The sequence below is a fragment of the Penaeus monodon genome, chromosome 17, assembly GCF_015228065.2.
Source record: "Penaeus monodon isolate SGIC_2016 chromosome 17, NSTDA_Pmon_1, whole genome shotgun sequence".
Lineage (NCBI taxonomy): Eukaryota > Metazoa > Arthropoda > Malacostraca > Decapoda > Penaeidae > Penaeus > Penaeus monodon.
The window spans coordinates 4,046,997-4,074,496 of NC_051402.1; the positions used below are offsets into that span (position 1 = coordinate 4,046,997).

The window sequence follows — 27,500 nt, forward strand, 5'->3', positions numbered from 1 at the left end:
ATATATATATATATATATTATATTATATAAATATATATATATAATAAATATATATATATATATAATATAAAATATAATATACAATAAATATATAATAATAATATAAATATAATATATTAAATAATAAAATTATAAATATATAAATAATATATATATGTAAATATATCTATACATCATATACTATATATATAATATAATATTAAAATATATAATATATATATATATATAAATATAATTATATATATATATATATAATATTATATATATATACTTAAATATATGATATATATACTTATATATAATAAATATATATATAATTACATTTAACATTATATATATATATATATTATATATATATATTATTATTTTTATATATTTTTTTATTTTTATTTTTTTTTTTTATTATATGTATACATAATGTTGTGTATTCTATTATATGATATTACTATATATTTATTATATTATATATCATATATAATATATAACTTATTAATATATATCTAATTATATTTAATGATATGTATATATTATTATAATGATATTATATCATAGATATATATATCATATATACATATTTTATATGATACATTATATATATTATTTATGTATTTATATATATAGATTATTTATATTATATTACTATATATTATCTTATATATATATATATATAATATATATATATATATATATATATAACATATATAATATATATATATATATATATATTTATATAAAAATATATATATATAATATATATATATATATATATATATATATATATATATATATATATATATATATATATATAACACATATATATATATAATATATATTATATATATACATTATATATAAAATATATATAATATATATATATTATATATATAAAAATATATAACATATATACCATATATACATATATAATAATATACATATATTACATATATATATAATATATAATATATATAATCATATATATATATATATACAGAGATACATTTCATATTATATATATATATATATATATATATATATATATATAATATATAATATACATATATATTACATAATATATAATATATATATATATATTTTACATATATATATATACATATATACATATATATATAATAATATATATATACAATATAATATATATATATACTAATATATATATATAATATACATATATATACAATAATATATATCAATATATATATATATATACATATATATATATACATATATATATATATTATATATATATATATATATCATATATATAATATACACATATATATATATAATATATATTATACATATATATTTTATAATATATAACATATATATATACATATATATTAATATATATATATACATATATATATACATATATATTATGTATATGTATATATATATATGTATATGTATATATATGTATTTATGTATATGTATATAGATATATTTATGTATGTAAATGTATATAGACATATTTTTGTATATGTGTGTATATATATTTATGTATTTGTGTATATGTTATTTATGTGTGTATATATATATATATATATATATATATATATATATATATATATATATATATAAAATGATGTGTGTGTATATATACTTGTGTAAATAAATATATGCTATACATACATTTACATTCATGTGTATATATATATATATATATATATATATATTTTTTTTTTTTTTTTTTTTTTTTTTTTTTTTTTTTTAAGTAAGGCTTGTTGTGTGTTCCTTTTTGTGCCAGTTCCCTAACTAGTTTCATTCATCTCTAAAGAAACTATAGGTATTCCACTGAATGGTGTGCTCATTTTTTTGCTATTAACTGAGGTTCATCTTGTAAGTGAAAAGCATTACAGTATTGTTTGAACTTTGTGTTTTTTCCCTTAGTCCTTTGATGATGTTTACTTGTGCATTTAGGTGGTAGTATTATTATTTTATGAATAAAGGTTTCATTCCAGATGATAAAATGGCCATGGGTGTACCCCCTCGCAGAGAAGGTAATATTTTACAAGTAACTGCTTCTTCAATATGCTTTTAACCACAAGCATTTTTTGCTGTAGGAATTAGAATTCCCCTTGAGATAAAAAGAAACCTGAGTACAATTTTGCCAAGTCATTCCACTCCAATCATTTTCTATATTTTTGTGTCCTTTTGTCTGGCAATCATGCACCAAATTTATTTGGTAGACTTGGTGATAATAACTTATCCTGGTAATAGGAGTAGACTTGGCCATGGCTTGACCAGATCAGATTTCAGGCAGTGGATGAGGTTCCTTCTTTGGTTGCCACGGCGATTGGTTAGCCCCATGAGGCTTCTCTAGAGGAATCTGTTCGTTGTGTGTAACCCTGATTTTGTCAGCATCTCAACAAGAACAATGCAGACATATCTCCGGTTCCTACAGAATCCCTGACGTTAGTGTTCGTTGAGACCAAAAAGGGTGCAGATGCCCTTGAGGAGTTCTTGTACCGTCATGGATACCCCGTGACGAGCATTCATGGTGACCGAAGCCAACGTGAACGAGAGGATGCTCTTCGTGTCTTCCGCTCTGGCCAGTGCCCTATCCTTGTGGCAACTGCTGTAAGTAAAAAGCTGAGTGCTATAAATGAAGGCCATTTCTTTTTAGAGAATGTACATGAGTTGTTTGATAGAAAACTTATTTTTTGTGATAATATAAATCCATATATTCTTTACGTTTGTTCATATTTTCCTGCAGGTGGCAGCTCGTGGTTTGGACATTCCACATGTTAAGCATGTCATTAATTTTGATCTGCCATCGGACATTGAGGAATATGTTCACCGTATCGGTCGAACTGGTCGTATGGGTAACCTTGGTAAGTTGATCATTATCTAATTAGAAGGAAGGTTCAGCTTCCTTGATATTTCCAAAGTGTACCCAATCCAAGTACAAAGTTTCTAGGAAATATTTGCTTCAGTACACTGAAGAAGGTTGATGTTTTCAGTTGTCATACATTACATTTAACTTGCAGGATATATGAAGGATCTGTTTATCATATTACTTCACAGTATACCAGTTATTGTTTAAAAAATTGAAATGAAGTTAGGTGAGAATTAATTTTAATAGTGTAATCTAATTTACCCATCCAAATTTATTTATCCCTAAAATATCTTATATTTCAGGCCTTGCCACTAGTTTCTTCAATGACAAGAATCGCAACATGGTACGTGACTTGGTAGAACTCTTACAAGAGGCCAAGCAGGAGCTTCCTAAGTGGCTAGAGGCTATTGCCTCTGAAGCACGCTTTGGAGGTGGAGGAGGAAGAGGCCGCGCAGGAGCCAAGCGCTTCGGTGGAGGTTTTGGATCCCGAGATTACCGTCAGGCCGACCGCAACAAGGGCCCCCACACTGCAGGGCCTGCACGTCCAGGTGGAGGCTTCAACAGCTTTGGTGGAGGTGAGTCTAGCTTTCAGTGAATTAATTCACCTATTGGATCCGGGTGCTTCGCTGCTTGCACATACTCCAAAATCTAGGCATTAGGCTTGCTTGGAGTGGCAGCTCACAGGTGTGTAGCTTGTAGGCCAGGTGCACAGGAACACTCTTGTGCAGTGTCAAGACTCCTTGCCTCCATTTTGCAATGTTAATAGCTCTTTATATCCCCCCCCCCCCTATTTACCTATATTTGTAATTTGCTATGCTTTATCCAGATGTTAATAAACTGTTTTCCTTGTACAGACTCCAGATCATCTCTCTATGTAGTCCATAACTGGGACTTATTTCTCGTTTTTTCTTTTTTGGAATATTCAGTTTTCTGTAATACCTGTGCCACCAGTTATGGTGGGCAGGAATAGGATCCTGAGCATGGGAATATTGTCCTCCCTGGAGGAGTCATTGTGCACGGATGGTACATTTCACACTTATTTACTGATGGAAGTAATGCAGGAGCCCCTTTCTCTATGCCCACTAAGTCTAATCAGCCTTCAGGAGCTTTGTGTACTCATAGTGAGACATTCCTGTCACTCCAGCCTTCATCTGAAATTCTCATGAAGGCACATTATTGTTACCATGGCCCTCAGCCAAATTTTTCCATGGTGTGCGATGGTCTCATCACCCGGATCCAAGAGGTAAAGGAAATTAAGAAATAGTGCTCATTGTAAATGCATATTATCCACACAGGTTTTCATAAAAACTGTCCAGTTATTTGTAAAAGAACATAACCAGTCTTTTAACTTCATAGCATATTGCAAAGTTGCGCCATTACTACTCATCACAAAGCTTATTATGATGTAACAATAACAGAAAGATTTGTTATTATACTAAATAATTCACACAAGATAGAAAACAGCCACTAATTTTATTTTACATTTCTCTTCCAACAGCTGCTCCACACTTCAATCATTATGGAGGGTATGGAGGTTTCAGTGGAAGCCAAGGCTACAATAGCTACAACACCTCTGGCGCTTCAGGGACAGACTGGTGGGGGGGTAACTGAGCCCTGGCAGCAGGATCTGTGGCACCTTGCCACCTTGTGCAACACTTGTTACACCTGGGACTGTACCATTAGTGGAAGTGCAGTGTTTGCTTTTTCTTTAGTTTAGACAGGGTAGTGTAAACCCTCATTAGTATATAAGGTATTTCTGCCACAGCAGGAAGTGTTTGTTAATTAGCAGTTTACCTATACTGACATGTGTAAGAGGTCAGTCTTAAAGAATGGAACATGCTTGAAACTGGATATTATCATTATTTGAAAGACACTCCCAGAATTGTGTATTGCTTTATATTGTAACCCGTACTTGTACCCAGTAACAAGTGACCACAAAGTGGCATAGAAAGTTTCAGCAGCAGTCAAACTTTTTAAGTGTTGTTAATGCCCATAACCTGCTGTCTTAAAGGAAATGTGAACCACTTATGATGCGGGGTTCTCTTTTTAAGCTTGAAGTTTCGGTATGTCACAGGCTTGGAACTTTTCTCTGAATACTTGACCTTAGACTTGACTGAGCAAATATCTTGATGTTTTTTGTCAGGAAGTCTGCATCATACCAAATAATACTGACTTTATTTAGAGGAGAACATGTATGTTTCTAATGCTTTTTTGTGTGATTATTAGCAATCAAGAGGGGGGGCTAAATAGTAAAATGTAGCCCCATCTCAACCTTTAGCATGGAGCTTAAACTTCCATGTTCCACTGTGTAGCACTGAGGACTTTGTAGACCCTTTTTTTCAAGTTACATGTGATACAGAGATGATGCAGAAACTGAGGTCATTTGTGAATAATGTTTTATCCCTATGATGCCCCACATTGCCAGGATTGGGCTGCTGTTAACTTTTGTGTCTAATATGTAATGTAGCAGTTGTGTTGCTGGGTGAGATGTAGTGAATACAGCCTCAGCAAAATCATTAAACATTGGAAAATCACTGAACCGCCCAGGCAACGGCAACATGCACTCTGTTGCGTTCATTAAGGTATTATAATTGTAGACTTCTGTAGCATGGCTTTTGGGAAGTTTAATTGATGATTTGATATTTTGCCGTCCCTTTTGATTGTTGTGTTGAATGAGCCTCTGGAGCAGCTGTGATTGCAGTTATTTCAAATTTACTTACTTGTTGCTCAGAAGGAACACTTAACTTTATAACTTGTCTGGATTACATTTGGACTTATTCCAAATGAGTTATGTTTTTAAAGACTTAAGGGATTGATTCCTAAAGAGGCTCTGCATGGAGATGTGTCTTTGTCTCTCCTTCTGGATTTTGAAGACCCACCAGTTTTTTACTTTAGTTCGGTTGGACTCGGGTGCTGGATACAGCATCCTCTACACAGTAGCGGCCAGAGCCGCAACACGTGGCCGCAGCATCACTCAAGCCTGGTCTCCTGAAGGCAGTGGCTAGCATTGTTGCAGTAATGATCCATCCCTGAGTCATACAAATCACCTGACTAATCTCAGGGCATAGGCTTACCCAGTGTTCGACAAATGTGTTCCTGTCTGGTAATGTAACAAACTGGGCAGGGAGGCATCGCTGATAAGCAGCAGCGATGCATTTGATGCATCTTATATAGAATCGCTGTGGCACATTGCAGCCTTCTTAGATATTAAGTCAAACTAATGTAAATTATGGGAAGGCCGTGTGTGCCTGGACTCACTTTGGCGAACACTGCCATTATTACTGTGATATTGTTTGATGCCCGTGATGAGGCGGGCAGTAGGGTGCGGGGCCAGGTTTGGGTTGTGGCAGAGAGCGCCCCCGGCAGAGGGCTGCCAGCTCTTCCCTGGCAAGCACTAGCAGGGTTGCAGCAAGTACTGGTAACAGTCAGAGGTACAGCCCACATTCCACTTTTATCATGATCCTCCACAAAATGGTTATATAGTTATATTTCTTGTAATCTCAGTCATAGCCTGAGTATTGCCAAAGATATGTTAGTTTGTATGTTCATGTACAAATGTTGTCTTTATTTAGTGATCCATATTTGTTATTATAGATGCTGACATAAGCAGTCATGCTTATGCTCACCTCAGACTAACTCTAGTCGGTGATGGCGCGCTGTTCCTCATTGTAAACAGGCAGGAGTGTGTGTGTGTGTGTACGGAAGAATTTGGCTCCTGGTTCCCAGTGAACAAAACTGATTGCCCATAGATCTGAATGTTTGGGCATTTCTCATGTTAATATATCTCATCAGCTCCTTGTATCACGGTGCTAGAATTTAATATATTGTCCAGGAGCTTTGATCAGGTACAAAGTTGGTAGCACAATGATCTGTCAAGAAGATATTTACTGTGTTCACAAATAATTTGGTGTTTTAATATAAGCACTGCTCCTGCTCCCAAGTATGGGAAGCTGCATTGTTAGCTAGGGTATTTAAACTATAAATTGTGCAAAATTTTAACTACTCATGGTACAATGATTTATAAATGTACAGATTGTGCATTTTATGTAACTGCTTGTGTGGGATTCTAGCCAAACAAAGACTGTAGGAGTTTTCAGATTGTATAAAGTAGAAATCAATGTACCAACTTAAATTGATCCTGGGGCACTGGATGTGCTTCCTAATCAGCTAAGTGACACTTAAAGCATGTGGAGATACCGGTAACCTACACATGAGGTTGCCAGGGAACCTCCTGCTACTGCTGCCAACTATGCCATGACGTTCAATGGTTTGAAAGGTAGTAAATAGTGGCAGTTATTAGTATTATAATATGCTGTACCTCAGCTGAAGTATGTTATGGTGAAGTTGTTGGCAGTGGCAAGAGGTACCAGGGATCAACTTTCCACCAAGGAAGAGCAATGTCATCTTCCGGGCCCTGCGAGAGCTTGATTAGCTCTTCCGGGAGGTCAGGAAGTGGTCCTCAACATTTCCCATGGAAAGAAAGTGTACCTAATATTGGGGAAATATACGGGGGGGTCTCTGCGCCAAATATTGTGTAGATAAAATGTACTGTCTTTTTATACAAGATTGCAAGCTATTTTTTATTTCTCTCATTTCTAGAGATTTAAGGAGAGATCTCACATTGATAGGGATGGCAAATTGAAAGTCTACTACTATTATATTCACTCTGGCATTTAGAACATTTATGAACTAGAGATGTACTCAAGCTTTCTTAAAGTCAAATAAAAACAGTAAAATATTATTTCCTACTTTTTGTTGCCTTGAAATTTTTTGTTCAATCTGTATTTTTCATGCAGCTCCTTATGGAATTCAATTTTGGTTTGGATGTAATATTAGGTGACTTGAATACCAATTCTTCAGAAGGAGGAAGTACTTCATGATATCTTTATTTTTTTAATCCACCAGTGATGGTATTAGAAATCTCTCAGCATCATAGAGGTGATTTCTGGCAACCATCCTGCCGTTTGGAGTGGGAGTCCATTACATGTAGCAGAACTTCCTGCTCGACGCGCTCTAGCGCATCACTACGCGTATAGCCGTACCTGGCAGATCAAGCATTTTGTTATGATACACGTGGCCCACCAGTAACTGGCTAATCATGTCACTCTTTGATTAGGTCTACTTCTGAAAGAGCGGGAACTAATACATCCAGCACATTGGAGAGCAGGCAGTGGAAATTTCAACCAGAGTAATCATGTGAGTACCACAGCTTATGGCATCATGTACATGTGAAAATTGATCTGAAAAGAGTAACAGTCCTCTACCAAGGATAATAAAACCGTATTCACAACAGGAGCCCCCAGCGCCATATCAAACCAGGAGATGAGGTTTGCACAGTCAGCATCTTATGGGAAAACTTAGCATAGCAGAAAACCTAAGATTACCCTAATCTCTAAGCTCTTCATTGCAGCATAAACAATTCTGTAGATAAGCCTAAAAAGATGCTTTAAGCCTACTGTTGCACTTCTCTTCAATGAAAACAACCAGGGACATACAAGCTGGAGCAGGGTTGACCACCCATGTCATCCTGGCATGAGGGATAGTCTACTTCAGAGTGATAAGGGACATCCTATTGTGAGTGGGTTAATGGGCAACAGAAACAGTATAATTGATTTCCACAAATGTTTAACAAGAAATCTGGCACATCAGTACCAAGACAAAGATATTGTGTATAATGGCTTACCAGTCCCTTCCTGTTGTCATGGGACTTAGGAGACAGGGAATGAGGCCCAATGTAGCGGATTACCCCTACCTTGGTTCTTAATCCCTCATTTTTACCCCTTTTAGCTACAATACTCTATCATAAAGCTGTATGACCTTTGATGCCTGGAAATCCACAAACATTGCTTAAATGAACCCAAAAACTTCCTTACCTGGGGGCTTTGACCCACTCTATCACTGTATTTTGAATACACCACCAATGACCTTGTATGTTGATGCAGCAGAAATTTTTCATAAATAAATTTATATATTGCCCACAAATGTTTCAACCTACATATAAACTTAGGGAGCCTAAGGATTAATTTATATTATTTGTTGGAAAATTTCTGCCTTGTCAACATCTAAGGTTATTGCCACTAATGTGGCAAAAAGGGTAAAAATGAGTTAATAATTAGGATAAAGTGGACAGAAGGGAATGGAGAAGAGCAGGAAAAAAAAGGGGGAGAAGAAAAGACCATGCAAGGTCCAAGGCAAGGATGATCCCCTACATTGGGCCTCTTGTTTCCTAAGCCCCTCACAATGACAGTGAGCAAGGGACTGGGGTGCCTAAGAATTAAGAGCCATTTTAGGTTTTACACATAATTACACTTTGTTGCTATATTGTGATATTGTCAGGGTATGTAAAATCAACATTTACATTTTACACTGTTATCCTTACTTTCTTCTTATCCATAAGAATTAAGTATTTATATAGGTAATGCAAATCAATCTCTAGTGTGTAATACTTCCACATGCCTTTTAACCCAATGTCAGTGGGTTTATATACTGTCCCTCTTTAGATTTTAGTCAGTTTAGTTACATGCAGATGGCTTCACATGTGCTCAGCCAGCAGTTGGCCTAGTGACTGATCCTGTTTTCCCCATTCCTTGAATTGGCAGGAAAATGTTTTTATTTCCAATACTCTTAATATTGACATTATCATCCTTATTGATATTATGATTATTAAATTGTTATTAAGATATTAAACCTTTGCCGACGGGTGGCATGTACGTATATGCCATGGCATGGCTGGACTATCTGCCGGGGGCATGTACGTATATGCCATGGTGTATGTATGGACATGCCATGTTTTTTTTTTTTTTTACAATCACGGCAAAATAATATTTTTCTGCCACTGAATATGTGATTAAGTTGTTTTTAACACACTCCTTTTACGATACAAAAAAAAATGCCACACACTGCTTATTTTATTCGGACTATAGAGCGAATAATGATCAATTATGGAGTCTATATAACAACAAAAATATCCTTCAGTCTTGATTTATCAGGAAATATGGCAAATAGAGATTTCAGAAAATAATGATAACTGAAAATACAACACATGCTTGTAGTATTACGAAGAAACGGCAAGGGATGCTTTTATTTGGCATGAGCGGTCGCGCATGCTAGGGTGACGATATAAACCCCCAGCAGCGAGGCCTGGGCCACTATGAATAGTACCCGTTGGGAAAGGGTTAATAACATAAAAGACAATAAAATAATAGAAATGAAGTTTTCATAAAATGAAGGAAAAGGGTAAACAGATGTGATAGGTAAGACTAATAGCAGACTCCTTGGTGACTAAGAACTTGTATAGCCATCTATGTGTAAAGACAATAGTTAAACTTTATTACTGTGGACATGGCATTGCCATCCGTTGACATTGGGTTAAATTAGCTACATGGTGTTAATACTGAACTAATGTACTAATTTTTTTAAATTTCTAGTTAATAATAATGATTATAATTTACTGACTTAATTTAAGTACTGATCTCTAAATATTTTTCTTTCAGCTGAATAGGTTTCTCTGCTAACAATAAGGAGAGACCATATCATCTGTGGTGTCTCATTTTCTAGGATCAGATAAAAGGCATCTGATTATTGCCATCACAATTCTCCTCATTTGTTACTTCTGTCATGAAATCTGAACACATTTAACATACTTGGCAGTAAGCCAAGAACCTGCCTACAGTTGGGGTCACAAATAATATAATATATATTGCAAATTTTTCTGAAATGCTAGAGATGTTTAGAGTTTTTTGTTTTTGTTTTTGTTTTTTTCCATTTGATTATTTTTTAACAATCTGTCAAGTTTCTGTATCGTGTTCCAGACACAAGCCAGCAAAAAAATATTGGAAAAGGAAGCAACCATGTACTTGAGCAATTTATTTTAGCCCAAAAGATGTTACCATACAAGAATCAGTTCAGACAAGATAATGATCTGGGCACACTTGTAATATGGATGAAACAAACATTTAGGGAGAAATATACACAATACAGTACATGTTAGAATCCATATTCGTGTTACCTTTACAAAAGCCTTAAAATAACATATATGAAATATGTTTGAAAAAAAAAGTAGTTTCACTTACGAAAATAAAAGATATTAAGTAGATGAACAAATTTTTAAACTAGATTAACTTTACATAAACGACATTGACTTTGAAAAAGAATTGATGTCAATGAATATTTGTCTAGCAAGCTATGGTAATGTTAGCATCTTTTATGTAAATATAATCTTCATTATTAGCTGATCTTAAAACCAAAGAATGGCATGTGACAACTTTATTTGTTGCTTTAAAAAAAATGCCATTAAAGAAAAAAATTAAAAGCAGTATCAGTTTGAAAAAAAAAAAAAAAAAAAAAAAAAAAAAAAAAGGATATGCTGAAAGTATACAGTTTATGCTCAACTTTTATTGGCCACTATGAATGTGCTTGTGTTCCTAGAGTACTATGTACTAAACCAAAACAAGTGATGGATGCAGATAAAAAGCCTAAGTAATATGAAACATACAGGCCCACATCAGCTATGCTGGAGAGAAAAATGTTACTAGTAACAAAAAAGAGGATGTGTATGTTTGTCATAATTTACTAACCCAGATGTACCATCTACTCAGTTGCAAAATCATGTCTTACGTACAACATAACATCCAGTTTGGCACATATATGTTATACATCACAAAATCTACATAATCAATAATAACACATGTTATCTAAAAGACAAGTTGATAGTCAATGTACACGCAAAATTGTAAAGATCTAAACTGCTATGACTAGTATCTTCAGTTTTTAATACCACTAATGTTACTCAATGAAATGGAAGATTGCAACTGTTTGTAAGCTACATGGTCATCTTTACTAGAACTAGATTTCTTTTGTTTTGTCTATCATCCTTATCAAAATGGTGAGATTATTGTTGCTCAGGATCTCATAGTATGGTTGGCTTGATACAGAAGTCATGCCAAATCCCCTACACCATAAACATATCGTGGATAAACACTAAATAGGCAAATTTTTTTCCTAAATTTGCAACAACAGCACAATCACGTTTTTTTTTTCCTTTATATACATATATTATAATACTAATCACCACATAAAATATCTATTAAAATGCTTTGTTTTATCTGTGTGATCAGAACAAGCTTTCATTAGTAGATATTTCCTCCACTTTATTATATAATACTTTGACCACTGCACAACCTAAACTATCTTCTGAATCTTTTAAATAACTGGAGGCTAACATGATACAAAGATGTTAATTTCAAGGGCATACTAGATTTACTTAAATGTGTAAAGTTGTCTGAAACAATATCTATCAACAGTTGCTTTTATGAATACTTAAAACACAGCTCTTTCTAAACAACCTAAGGAAAAGCAGTGCACAGTATCTATATGAGAATACACACAGACAATTAACATCACCCAAAGTTGTACATTACAGAACAGTAACCTAGATATATATTAATTGTCTCTGAGGGTGATACTTAAGAGTATCAAAACACTAATTCAGGTTTGAAGACAATTTAGATAAAAATACTGGTCATAAAATATTTTCACAAACCTTATGATGTAGATCAACAATAATAGTAATGAAAGAAATCAACCAACTTGGAATTACTCATGCCCAACCAGCAATCTGCTTTTTAACAGACGAGAATACCAGCACTCAAACAAATTTCAATGGAACTTTGAGAATTCACAGCAATAACAAAGAAATTCCTAAAATTTACACTGGTGCCTTAATACTGTGTTACATACCAAGGAAACAGCAGCAAGTCTTGAACTTATATAATCTGGTGAATGGCAATAATTCCTTCAGCACTCTGAAAAAAGAGGTGCATTAAACATGCATAAGCTGAATACAAGTGATACAATCATACTGAAGCTATTTAAAGTATTTAGGAAAAGCTAATAGCTTATTCCCAGATCCTGTATGCAAAGGAGAAATTAGGAGAATATAGACACTGGAGTTTGTACTGCTACTATCAATTATTATATATATTCAGCATAAAAGCCTTTTACTTTTCATCCCCATAACTAAATATCATTCCAATACTTTCATTGAGTGTGATCTCAGACATTTTCGATGGGTAATATATGGACAGACACTGGATGGAGATGTCTCAGAAAATTAACTAAAGCAAATTGAAGTTTCCTCTTTGACATAATTCATTATCTAAATAAAATTATCTACTCTAACATGAATTGAAACTGATATGCCAATGCTTGGTACTTAATCATTATAACAAACATGTCACTTTGTACTATTTGAAGTGGCAGAGAATACCAACAGCAGAAAAGCTCTTATTTACACCATATTTTTTTAAAACAATTTTTTCATTCCCACTTTTATAAATCTACTTTCTGTTCAATAATACACCATGCTTTTCCTCTGAGGTTATCTTAGAAATTTTACAAATATTCACCTTTTTACTCTACATTTATGAGGAATTTATCCTGCAGTTGAGTTTCATTTCCGGTATACATACCCTACCTCATACAAATCATTTTAGTCTAAAACTGGAACACACCTAACAAAAGTATGCTAATATATAATAATTTCAAAATAGCTGAACATCAACTCCATTTTTCTACACTAGCCTTGTGATATCATTCTTCACCTAAATCATACTGCCATGTACTTGGATTATATTCCATTCCATTTTATGAATGCAGTTTGTCCAAACATATGATATGCAGGGAGTAAAAACAAATAAAGTCAGATGTCTCCTTGATTTTTTTTTATATCCTAATTCACTGGTGCTGAGTATACACATACATTGTCCACTATGGTTTTATTTTATTACTGTTGCTCATACACTGATGGCTTCACAGGCACTTAGTTGCCAAAAAGTCAGTTAATAAGCCTAATAGATCTTACTTGTTTGCAGGAAAACATTCCTATTGCTGTTATTAGTCATTAACATACATTATTATTATTATTATTATTATTATTATTATTATTATTATTATTATTATTATTAATTATTATCATCATCATCATCATCTTTATTATCATTATTGTTTTATAATTATAATTTTCTTTTTTATTATTATCATTATTATTATTACTATTATTATCATCATTTCTCCAATATGAACAATAATAACAGTAATGAATATGAAAAAATGATAAATTGATGAGCTCATGTAGGCTTTGTAACTGACTCCTTTTTGACCAAGTGCTTCTAGGGTCATCTGCATCTAAACAAAATTAAATAAAACCACAGGGGCCAGTGCATATATACAAGTTTACATGCATATGTGCAACTATCAATAGGTTAATTCTTAGTCAAAGTAGATCCATAACTGCCTATATAAGAAATGAAAAAAAAAATTAAAGAAAATACAGATTATTCAATATCTTGATCAGTGAGATATACAAAGGAAAACACTGGTAAAACAATTATAATTGCAGATCAGATAAGAGAGGGGAGGTCAAACAGAGCAAAAGTCACACTTCTTAATATCATCAATAAACTCATAATTCCTTCTCTCCAACAGGATCCAGAGCCATAATATAGCCAACATTTATGATATGGTAATCACAAGGACATAGTCCTACAGATATGGATTTCATAACAAACACTTATCACACTGGTTTTCCCTTTACTGTACAACACTTGACATGGATTGTCGTATTTTCCAAGAAAGTCACTAAAATATATGTTCCACTGATAGTTATCAATCCTTTCAGTAAAATATCACCTCATTAACATCCCTTTATATGCACTCTAGTCATTACAAAATATATCACTATACTCATATACACAAATTCATCTTATATTACATATACTTATGACTTTGGTATATAATCCTGCCTCTTGTATATTTCTTCAAATATTCATATAGGTTTCTTCAAAATGGAGACTTCTTTGGATAATCAAATAGTACTATAATGACAGCCAAAAAAAAAAAAAAGCTAAGTGACAGTATATGATTATGGGATGAATCTCATATAACAATATAGTACATGAACAGTATATATGAACCATAACAAATGCGTATTTAATGCACATAACTACCCAAAGACTGACTTATAAAATTCCATAAAATTTAACATGGGTGCTAAAGATTCATTAGAGTTATAATAATTCCAGTTTACTGAGCTTTCACTTGCAGTTACATGAAATTCACAGATTAATTGTTTCCAAGAGCCATTCAGAGAGTCAGGTAGGCACTCAGATTCTTCAGAAACACTGTCCCTAAAATTCAGATCTTTTTCAATGGCAGCTTGAGGCATAGCCAAAATGTGGTACCTTGTGCCTACTCTATTTAGTGTTAGTCCTCCTCTATTGATGAGAGACTCTATTTCAGTCTCTCTCTCTGAAAAGCTTTCAGCACTATTACCCATTAAACTTCTAACACAATGATGACAAATAAAAAAAGGGGCTTTGGAAGAAGTTCTCTCAAAGTATTGTTTCATAGGAATCTGATGGCATACTTTAACATTTATGCCCCTTTTTGCACCACAGAGATATCTTATGCGGCTTTGATTACGCAGGAATATCATATCCTTATAGGGACAGGTATAATAAGGCTGGACTTTCTTAGTGATCATCTGCTCGGGCCCAGAGGTTAGTCCAGCTGCACAAGGCCCTACTGAGTCCTCAGGGGCGGCTAAGGTTAAGCAAGCTCTTCTTGGGACTGGATCCTGAACCGGTCTCATCATCACCAAAGAGCCGACGGAAGCTGCAAAAAGATTAGTCATCATTAAAAAGCAAGTTCGGTAAGAACCACAAATTATGGGCACCACAAAAAGCTCACTACCAAAAGAATGAAGGTTATTAAAATCTAAATCTTTTGCTTGAAAATCTTTAACGGCATAATCATTTAATGTTTATTACAGCAAAATGATTTAAATATAAATTACAAAGTACAAAATATAGTAGAAGATATTTGATATGGAGACAGTTTTTGATGATAGAAGTGTTACTAGTAATCAGTATTATTTATCATGCGAATGTAGTGGCACTGTGTAATGGGGGGGAAAAAAAAAAATAATAACAAAAACATGCAGCAAATCTAACATATATGTAAACACTGTTATTGTAACTTCTTTAGAGAATATATTAATAGAGTGTGTTGACTTGTTCCAAGACCCATAAGAATTTCAAGTCTCTCAGTTACTGCAGTGTAAAGCATAATACAAAAATAAATTTCTGTGACTATATAATACTTTATTCTTATAGTTTAGCTTTTTCATTACTTCATTTCTGTAATTTCCAATTTTGTATAATTAAAGAAGTGGGCATTTTCACAATAGGTTTGACACAGCATTCCTTCCACTTAAATTTACTTTAAAATGTCAGCTGTTTTACCTAGCTTACTAGTCACTGTATGGTTTTATAGCAAAATCCCATTCTGAATTTAGTAACACTTCAATGAAATATCATACAAACTTTTTACTAATAAATTCCTCCATAATACACCTCTGGGAGAAACAAATGCCTTTACCTCATAATTAATTTTCTTGATATGTAACAACCATAGAAACTGGGGGTAGGTGGAAATGCGTGTAAATAAAAATAATAATAATAAAAATAAATAAATAAATAAAAAAATAAATAAATAAAAATCTAAAAAAAATAAAAAATAAAAAAAATTCATACAAATGCCAAACAAAATAAACTTTTTGTAGACACTATACTTACATATTCTATAAGATCTTACCCATATATCTATCTATCTATCTATCTATCTATCTATAAAAAAAAAAAAAAAAAAAAAAAATATATATATATATATATATATATATATATATATATTATATTATATTATATTATATGTATATTATATATTATATATTATATTATATAAATATTATATATATATTTTATATATATATTATATTTATTATATATATATATATATATATATATATATATATATATATATATATATATTATATATATATATTATATATATATTATATATATATATATATATATTACAATGTGTCTGTGTATGTACGTATATATGTATGTATGTATGTATGAATGTATGTATATGTGTGTATGAATATATATAAACATGTATATATGAATATATATATACATATATACATATATATATATATATATATATATATATATATATATATATATATATATATATATATATATATATATATGTACATATATATATGTATATATATATGTATATATATATGTGTACATATATATGTATACATATATATACATATATGTACATATATAAATATATATATATGTACACACACACACACACACACACACACACACACACACACACACACACACACACACACACACACACACACACACACACACACACACACACACACACACACAAACACGCACGTATATATATGTATATATATACATCTTTTTTAAAGATTTAAAGGCGGGCCAGTGTTGTGTGACTGCGCGCATCTGTAGATTCTCTGTTTTCATCAATGTTGTCTGCATAGGTCTCTGGAGAACCCCAGGAGTGTATGCCTACTCAAAGGTATTTTTTGTGGTATGTAGTTGTTGATGGAAATGGGTATGGAATGTTTCAGGCTAAATTACACCTATGCAAGTCCTGTTCCAACTGTTCCAATAATTAATTTTTCTAAATTTCTGTTTACTTTGCTGACCTATCTACCCTTGCCCTCCCCCCCCCATAAAAAGCTGAAATAATGACCCTAGTTGTGGAACAACGTTGGTGTTTGTTATGTGATTTATGTTGTTTGAGAGAAAGAGAATTAGCAGTGGTTAAAAGCCTCTATCACCAGTGGGGTATGTGGTGATTTGTGTTCACGTTGGTTTGAGTACTGTTTGTGAGAGTGAGGATGTATTCATGATGTCGATGATGACCACCAAAACTTGGCTATAAACACTTCTTGGAAGCAATGCTAGGTAATTAATGAAAATGAACAAAAACTAAAATTAAACTTGCATTACGTTTAACTGATTATCAAAAGACAAATATCTATCATTGAGATAAGATAACTTGTTCATACATATGTGTATTAACTCATTAAAACAAAACAGGAAGAAAAACATAATCAGGTAAAAAAATATGCATGGCATCAAAGTAAGTGGTATATTGTACTAAACACTTGATGTCAGAGGATTACTAATGAAATAAGCTAGTGTCTTTTGTCAGATGAAATCTGATAATAAATGCTTAGGCAGTAGAAAGCCATGGCTGTTAAACTTGAAATACTAAAAATAAGGTTATATTCATTAGTTTTCCTTATAAATTTAATAACCTTCTATATAAGAATTTTTAGTTTATGCTAAATATATCACTTTTACAAGTGAAACCAAAACAAAAGACTTTCAAATAAAGCTATGTAAACATAGAAATTATGTTCATTACTTATAGGTATTTAAAAAATCCATTAAAATTCATCTTCCACTTTGCTGAACAGGGAGAGAGGGGGAATGCCTTGGCCATACTACTAATATCAACCACATACCAATTTGTGTAAGAGATGTAAAATAAGTGCCCATTCAATCTTACAAAGCAAAAGCACTTTCTCATTCAGTGAAATATATGCTTTAAACTACACTGTGTGAATAATACAAATCTAGAAAGAGCCACACTGACATCTAAGAGGAATAACCGAGCTATTGCCATTTCTCAAAAACTGATATTCCTTTAAATTGAAAATATTGTTCTGATTCTGGCATTATCCTGTGTATAATTTAAAATTTCAATACATATATCAATACATACAATTTCTCTTTTTAATTGTGCAAGATATTAACACTTATGCAACTTTTATGTGAAAGCTAAATTACAAATTTTTAAGTGTTCCTCAAGTTATTTTCATTGTCTTTATTGCTTCAACAAGAAGTTTGGGACAACTGTTCAACATTACAAACACGAAAAAAATCTTGCATTACATCATTAATTCATCCTCTGTTATCATCCATTCCTCTTTGTAAATATATACAACAAGCTTGACAATCATAGTTTTAGTAAAATAAATAATTTGATTACAGCACATGTATGACGTCCTACATGCATTTGCGTAAAGCTGTTTCATTAGCCCTTTGTATTATGTTTCATTAGACATATGTTATACCCAACTGTTTGTATATGATTCTATAAAATGTGAATTTTCTTTGACTGAAGTGTAGTTAGTAACTCAATATGTTATACTTTGCAGTACCAAAAACTCACATTACATGAGCAGAAAATTAGTAAATCTGTTAATAACAGCATAAGTTGGGAAAACAAAAACAGAAAATAAATTACAGAAACAACAGGTTAGAGTGTCCTGCAGACATAACTCGCACACCATACCTTTTTCCACATTAACATAACTTTCAATATAGTGAACAGCAAAAGTCAAAATAAGGCAATGTTTGGTTAATTGTGCCTGCAAAGTAATGACCCTGCCTACCCCAGCTTCAGGAGCTGATCTTTCCTTCCTGCACTTCGCCCAGAAGCTTCTCTTCTACACCACTTATCAAGCGCTCTCTTACTGAATTCAAGTACCCAAAGCTGAAAACCATTTGAGAAGAAAAGTTATAACAGGACCCAGCGGCAGTTGCGCTGTGTGAAACACCAACACATTCTAATTGGTTCTGGTGAAAATTTTTAGATACTTCTATAAATGAGAAGAACCAAAAACCCTTAAGCTATCAGTGTTATTAATACAGAGTTACCAAATATGTGCGACGGCTGCTTCACTGGGCCCATGACATGGTCTGTACACTCATCACTGGAAGCAGATAAGGCTAGTATTTCTATGCTAATCCATAAAAACAGATAGAAGAGGCACATGGGTAAGATCACATCATTCAAAAACTTTTGTCTAGTTATATATTAATTTTGGCAGACAATTAAGTGATATTAGCTATGTACAGACCATTCATTCAAGTATGCATGTTTGAAGTAGAAGTCTAGATATGGTATTCTATTCTCAACAATAAATTGCTATATCAATTTACCTACAAATATAATTACTCTAGTAAAATATTTATTACACCTAAATCTAAATTTCAAAATCATGATGGAGACAATGACCACAGCAAAGACGATGGTAAGGATCCTGATGAAAAGTTAAATTATACTGATAGAGGGGATGATGATAAACACATGTGATGACAGTGATAAAATAAAATATCTTTCTAATGAAATGAACATGCTATGACCATATATCATGCAGTAAAACCTCCTCGTAAATAATCTCTGTTCGGAAAGTCATTTCTAGTCTGGATTAATTTGTGAAACACGACTCTCAGCAATTAAACAAAGACAGCTCACATTACCACATAATCACCGTTATTTTTCATGTGTCGCATATTTGTATAAATACATAAAACCAAATTCATGAATGTCCTGCACACCAAGAAAATACAGACCTACAATAATTATAATATTGTTGTTTTGAGGTTTATTATTAAAAGAAAGAATTATCCCAACTTTAAAGATAAACTAGACTTGGAACCATTCAGTCTGATTACCTATTAACACATACAACAGTGGCTTGGGAATGTGCATGCACAGCTGGATATTTATCATGATTAACTACAATTCTTTGCAGATACACAAGACATTTATCTATTCAAATGCTGTTATCAAAGTTTATCTTAAATTTTTACCTTACATTTTTACTTAACAACTAATAAGCATTTCACAAAGAGGTTTTACAAATGTATAGCCATCTAGGGCATGATATCAACATGCAAACTACATACATTCCACTCTGACAACATCCCTATGAACAACATAAAAAGTTCCATAATAAAAAGAGTGACAGATAATATCTCCCTATAGATCTCACTGGCTTGGCTGAACTTGCTACTTACAACTTCCTGATACCAGATTCTCCCTTCCTCCATGGGGCATCATCAGGTTCGTAGGGCATGGGACCTTGAACTGGTGGATCCTCTTCCTCTGCAGCATCTCTGGAAGATCATAATTCAGTCATTAATCCTGTTTTCAGCCACTCAGCTTGGTACTCTCCTTAAGGAGTGTGCTAAACACTCATTACCAAAAGCCACTGCTGCTGCCAGTGTTGGTGGGTATGTGACTACATGAAGTGAAAGAATCTAATGAGAGATAGCATTTGTAGTCTTAAGAACATCCATCTCAAACAGCAATAGAATGATGATAGATATGGGCCAACAAAAGTTTTGCTGGACAGTAAAATATAATTTTGGAAACGTTTTAATAATAATATGGTAGAAATTATGAAGGAAAGATTGGTAATAATTCTATGGAAGAATGTGGCATTATGAGTGGAAGGAAGCTTCTGAATTACTCAAAGACTGATTTCAAGTAAAAGTGATCATACAACTTTACTGAAGGGAAATGTGCGCTGTCTTTCTGCATGAGCAAAAATGACAAGAGCAACTGAAAGGATCTCAGCAAGTACTGAGAAAACCAAAAAGTAGTATATTTCAGAAAAAGAACAAGATGCATTTGACAACACAAAAGGGTGATAATAATGACTCATATAATGATAGAGTAAATCTAAGGATACACAAAAATGAGAAAAGCTGTATGAGAGAGATGTATAATGACCTACAAGCAGACCTAGCTTTGTGTGCAAACAAACACAGAGGTTATGAATAAAAACACCTACAAACATGAAATTTTTAAAAATATTGTCCACATTTTGAGATGGCAAAGATTAACAGAATGACCCAGATTCATGATAAAAAATATCAATAAAATTTGGATACAAAACATTACAAGTTAGATAGCCAGAACAGGAGTGGCTAATATATTCTTGGTATGGATATAATGTTTCTGCATGAAAAAGGTGCCAATCAGTGGTAAAAGAAAGGTTAAAGGATTTTTTTTTTTTGGGTGGGGAGGTTATAGTAAAACATGCAAGCACGTTTGTGCCTTAACACAGTGCATTCTATGCATGTGTAGCTTCTATAATACTTTTGTGAACAAAAACCAATGACTTCAGATTTCATCTTTCTCTGTGTGTGTGTGTGTGTGTGTGTGTGTGTGTGTGTGTGTGTGTGTGTGTGTGTGTGTGTGTGTGTGTGAGTGAGTGAGTGAGTGAGTGAGTGAGTGAGTGAGTGAGTGAGAGTGAGAGTGAGAGTGAGAGTGAGAGTGAGAGTGAGAGTGAGAGTGAAAGTGAGAGTGAGAGAGTGAGTGTGAGTGTGTGTGAGTGTGAGTGAGTGTGAGTGTGAGTGTGAGTGTGAGTGTGTGTGTGTGTGCACACACAACTCTTCTGCCATTTCAAATCAATTTGACAAGTATATCTATTAAGAGCAAAGAAAAACAAACACTAAACCAGAAACTAATCATCAAACAACATCTCTTTCTACTGAGCACACACTCATCCCCTGAAATAAAACAGATTCTAAATGATCCATTCTCTTACATGTAACAGCTCATAAATGGAAAGAAAACCTATTCCCCATACAACATACTAGACTTTGCTTGCCCCACTATTATTCTTAAATCTCTACTTAACATTTTATATTTAAAGTGACCCACTTTCATTACAACAGTAAATAAATGTTTTTTTCTGCCATAAGCTCATGTAAATAAGCAACATTCATTAAAGCCATGTTTGCATATCTAGGCAACACAACATATACTGTATGTACATATATGCACACACACTATACATACATATGAACTTACACACATCCATGTATACATACATACATATACTTGTATATGTATCTACATATATATGTATGTATATAAATATTTAAATATGTATGTATGTATGTATGTATGCATGTACGTATGTATGTACATATATATATCTATGTGCATATGCACATAAATCATGCATTTTATGTCACTTTTTATGAGCACACTGATTCTGCTTATTGCCTTCAAGGTCACATACTAGACTCCAAATCAGTTATAAAGTTTAATTATTGTTTGTTTACTTCACTAGTTATAACCTGAAGGAAAATTATGCTTACTATGTGTTTCTAGTATGGAATCAATAAGGTCATTTGGGTATTCAGCAGAAACCTTAAGATATCATGCAGCTTACCTCTAGTATCTGGTGTTTTGTGGCCTGCACTACTGTGTATTGGCACACTCACATGCACTTCTGTATACTCTATATTTCTATACATACTGATTTTGACAAAACTGGGAGAAAAAATATAGAAACAAAGTTACAGATAAAGAATCTGACATCCTGCATTTGTATTTGTAACAGAGAGCAATTTGAATCACTGTGCTCTTCATATCAATGTGTATCAAATTTGCCAATTGGAGCTCTGAGTTTTCTAAAATACTTAAGATTTGTGCCTGTACCTGAATCTCAATCTGATCATTTGGACAATTATTCTTTCTAAGGTTATTCTGCTAACAAATAGGTGCCACTGTTCCAACAACCAAACCTTTACTAAATTTCAGTATAAATGCTTTGTGTGTTGCCTAATTTCCCTTGACAGCATATGCAGGCATATTGAAGACTGATAACCTTGTTCGGTATATAGTGTGAGATATAGTGCACAGACAAGACCTTCAAGATAAGCACAAAGCCTTGAGGGTCCACCATGGGCTGAATCCACTGTCACTGTTTTTTATGGTTTCTATACAGGAACATGAGCACTGTATATGCAAGATAAGAAGATGAAGAAAAAAAAAATAGGCTGTGCACCAACAAAAGTCTGGGAAATCATATCTATAAACACAAAACATGAAAATAAAACACATCTAAGGACTCAAATAAAGTGCTTGTAACAAAAAAACATAAGAAAGAAAAAAATGTGCTTACTGTATCTCGTTGGAAAGTGAGTCGGAGAGAGAGGGGGGGGGTGTGAGGGGGTCTGTAGGAGGCTGGAGCCCCCCCTCCGGATCCACCATCTCTACCGGAGGACAGATAATGTGGCTCCGCCTGACAAGACAAGCAACACACCTCACTAGTGGCTCATGGCACTCACCAGACCTCCACACCACTGGCTCTACGACTTTGGGTTCTTTAGAAGCAACTCTCCCTGCTTCACAGGTCTACTGTGATCCATCTACCACATGATTTACCAAGTAGATACAGATCTGAGAGGACTTGCAATTAACCATTCTTCAGAAGTATCATCACACCGCATGCCAAATCTCTTTCTTGTTTAATCATGTGCTTTCAAATTTACTTTACTTTAAAAAGTATAAGGTTCCCTTCAGAGGAAAGAACATACTCAGTGTCTGTCAAATATGAGTGACTGTCATTCAAACAATCCCATGCATCTCACACCTTGGCTTGGTTAATTGTTAATTAGCATTTAAAAGAGCATTTTTTTTTATTAACTATTACTTTTTCATACCTATTAGATTCTCTCCCACATAAGACAATATAACCTTTGGGTTATTCAGTCCACTATCTAACATGACACTGTCTAAATCACTCATATTTCTGGACTTTGTGTGTATAATGTAAAAATATATACAAGTTTAATCATCATAAATTTATGAATATTTTAGGTCTTATTTTTCACCCCTCCCCAACTTGAACAAACTCTCCAACTCAAACTACTCCAGCACTCTACAAGGTGAAAAGGAGTGATCTCTTACAAACAATCCAAGAACTGTGTGTACAATACATTCAATGAACTTTAATCAATGCTCACTCCCAAAAAGTGCAGACTCATGCAAATTAACATTTCAGCTGAAATCATATAAAATGGAGTACACATAAAAGAGACATTCCCTTTCTTTAACAGTGAAAAATCATGTCATATTGCTCTTTTACTCAAGTGTTTCATACATCATAAACCTCAAATGCTTTTTTTTTTATTCATTCCTTTTACTTATCTAATAAAAATGTATACATATTCAGAATACTTACAACCCATATGGTAATTCTGGCTAATCCTTCACATATTGACATCTTGCCGAAAAGGAGAGAAAAAAAGTTTGCATGATCAGAAACACCTCTCTTTGTTCTTTCCTTTGAGTCCATGGAGAGCTATTCTTCCTCTGATTACAATGAATATTCTGAAGTATTCTAGGAGAGTAAATGTGCTTGGAAAATAAGGTATCTCAGTGATTCTTTAATAATGATCATTATGTAAAAAAAATTGTTTTAATTTTTTCAACAAGCTTAGAACACCAATGTCAAATAGCACAAGCTGAATCTTTCATACTTCTAAAATTCCAACAGTGCTCAGAAAAGAGAGATTTAGTTATTCATTTATGTGTTCACTTCATCAATTCACTTACATATCAATCTGCAAAGAGTACTTTTCAAGTCTCTGCTTTGTATCTACTTGGTTAGTTATTTAATCCTATAAAGCAAACATTGGGCAAAAGCTATTACAAAAGCCAAGGGGATGATAAAATTCAGTACATTATAATTAAAAAAGTACTGAGAAAAAATATGTATAACTATAAACAAAACTATGATCAACCCAGTATCTGGTCTGCTAGAAGTAAAAATGGCAAAGTCCAGTAATGTGGAAGCCTGGTAAGACATTTATGCTGATATAAGACAACATTCAGTATTTTGTTTAAATTATTAGGGAGCATAAAGAAGTACATTTTGCTCATACTGTAATGACTAACCTAAAATTCAAATTAAGAAAAAAAAGGAAAAAGAAATTACACTTGACTAAAAGCCATGGATGACTGCATTCTCTACACTAAGATCACTTGAAGTAAAATTGTTAGAAGAAAATTTTACCTGCTGTCCAGGCATTAGAGCATAAGATCATCAACATGCTACTCTTTCATCTGAGTCTCTAACTTGTTACTTTTGTCTGCATGCTTTGATTACAACTGGCTATAAAAAACATGCAAATAAAAACGTATATTTCATTATCCTTATTACATGCCTTTCCTCAACTTTTGCAAGCCAGCACCATATGATGTCATTTTCTGTTCTGTTTTGTAGGTGTTTTTATGACTGTAAAGGAATTGTGTGTAGAGAATACACCCATAAAAATCTACACTACATTACTAGCAACAGGCTGTTAAACAATTGTTTTCATATGAGGAACACCACCACAAACAGGTTGTAAATACAATAAACTGTAAGAAAAGTAAAGTTAAAAGATCTGTACATATCCATGAGTGGCACTAAGACCTTCATAAAAATAGATTGTCTCCATTTCTGGAGTCCAGCACATCATCATTAATAAAAATTTTCATTGCCATATAACTAATAAATTTTAGTGCCACTCAAGAAACCCATAAATAGACACATGCAGTTCCACTGCTATGGATTAACTTGATGAGCAAATAAATAAATAGATAATAAATAAATAAACCAGAACCAAAACTCAAAAAAATATGCATCACACAAGTCAACACTCTTACCATCTTTGGTCCATTTGTTTTCTGTGTATTCCTCTAACAGATTGAATTCTCAAAAGAATTAACAAACATGTCTTGATTCATGTCTTTTATTTATTATTTGTTTTTCTTATTGGTGTTGGCAATGTTCAGCCAACCCTTTCATGACTACACCAAGTACAAAAGTCAGAATTTAAAATCCCTGGTACCTGATAAACTCAAGGCACACTTAAGACATTCCTTTTAAACATTACTACATTCCAGTGTACTTTGATTTTTATCTTGAGTCTAATTGAATGATGTCAACTATTATGCAACAGAAGATTAATATTGGCATAGCCTGAAATGACAAGAATTCATTGGGAATTAAGATGCCCTCAACTCTTAGTGGCTTATCATTTTTTGCTCATCTTAATACTAGCCCCTCATGTCAAGATAATGCACATCATGATAATTTTCTGAATTGTTAAAATCTAATAAAAAATATACATTATCATTCTAAAAAGAAAATATCCAAAAACCCAAATATGGCAAGCTGAAGTAAACTATAGTACAGCATATTGCAAATATGAATTATAAGAAAGAGCAAAATTAATCATCATCATCCTGTGACAGAAAAAGCACAAAAAAATGAAAGGCATAGGAGAACAGTAAAAATGTATGTCATATTCATAAATTATTTCATATTGTTTATCTATAATGGCAGATAATAAAACTGCCTGGTTTGCTAAACATGAAACAGGATCAAATACATCAATTTAAGCATAAAGTTCCCAAGCAATGCTCAGTAATGCTAATGCTGATATACTTCCATAATTAATGTAGTTATGGAAAGGCTGTTCAAAACTACTGTATCTCATGAAATTCTATATTTTCTTTTAATTATCGTTGATATTGAATATATTGAAAGATACTTTTTAAAATATTTTTGAAGGGTATCTAGAAGCAAAAATAATATAGATGGCTTCCAGCCCTTCACATTTGTATTTCATGAGTGAAAAAACAAAGAATAAAATGTAAATACAAATATTTATTTTCTGTCAGCACTGTCAGTATTTTAGTGGAAATATGAAGTAAAAGTTACTTCTTGACCAGTGTATTTTCAAAATAAATTTTTCTAGATGGTCTCTTGATACAATATAGATTACAATAAAGGCTTTTCAAGTGCAAACAGTAATTGTACTGAAAGTTTCTTTGTTAAAAATAATGAAGTAAATTACAAGGAAGAGACTTATTCATACAAATTTCTATTACTGTAGCATTTACTTCTGCTCTAGGTTTACAGAGCTAAAAGTTGCTAAACCTTAAACACTGGATCTAACAATTCAAACTCTGGCTTTATCCCAAAACTGGGATCCATTGGACAAAATTTGTTGAAAGAAAATATAAAATAACATAAAAAAAGATTGGCACTCATTCATTGGTCATGTGTAGATAAATGATCATCAAACAATGT

General features: G+C 32.7%; 2 protein-coding genes across 2 annotated transcripts in view; one reads left to right on the top strand and one right to left on the bottom strand.

Annotated features, from left to right (window-relative positions):
- Window positions 1-1,982: 1,982 nt before the first annotated feature.
- Window positions 1,983-7,601, top strand: LOC119583484 (ATP-dependent RNA helicase DDX3Y-like; the record flags this gene model as incomplete). Its single annotated transcript, XM_037931994.1, is given in 5 exon segments — window positions 1,983-2,021; window positions 2,426-2,601; window positions 2,738-2,855; window positions 3,163-3,435; window positions 4,359-7,601. Coding segments are annotated over 5 exon segments (719 nt in total), but the record flags the coding sequence as incomplete, so codon positions are not given.
- A 3,112-nt stretch (window positions 7,602-10,713) lies between these two features.
- The window catches only part of LOC119583201 (RILP-like protein homolog), a 26,515-nt gene continuing 9,728 nt past the window's right edge, over window positions 10,714-27,500 (bottom strand). The window contains exons 6-8 of the mRNA XM_037931678.1: window positions 23,538-23,657; window positions 20,632-20,730; window positions 10,714-15,532 (exon numbers count right to left, since the gene is read on the bottom strand). Coding sequence (XP_037787606.1) covers window positions 15,451-15,532; window positions 20,632-20,730; window positions 23,538-23,657 — 301 coding nt within the window. The 3' untranslated portion in view covers window positions 10,714-15,450. The remainder of the gene's footprint in view (window positions 15,533-20,631; window positions 20,731-23,537; window positions 23,658-27,500) is intronic.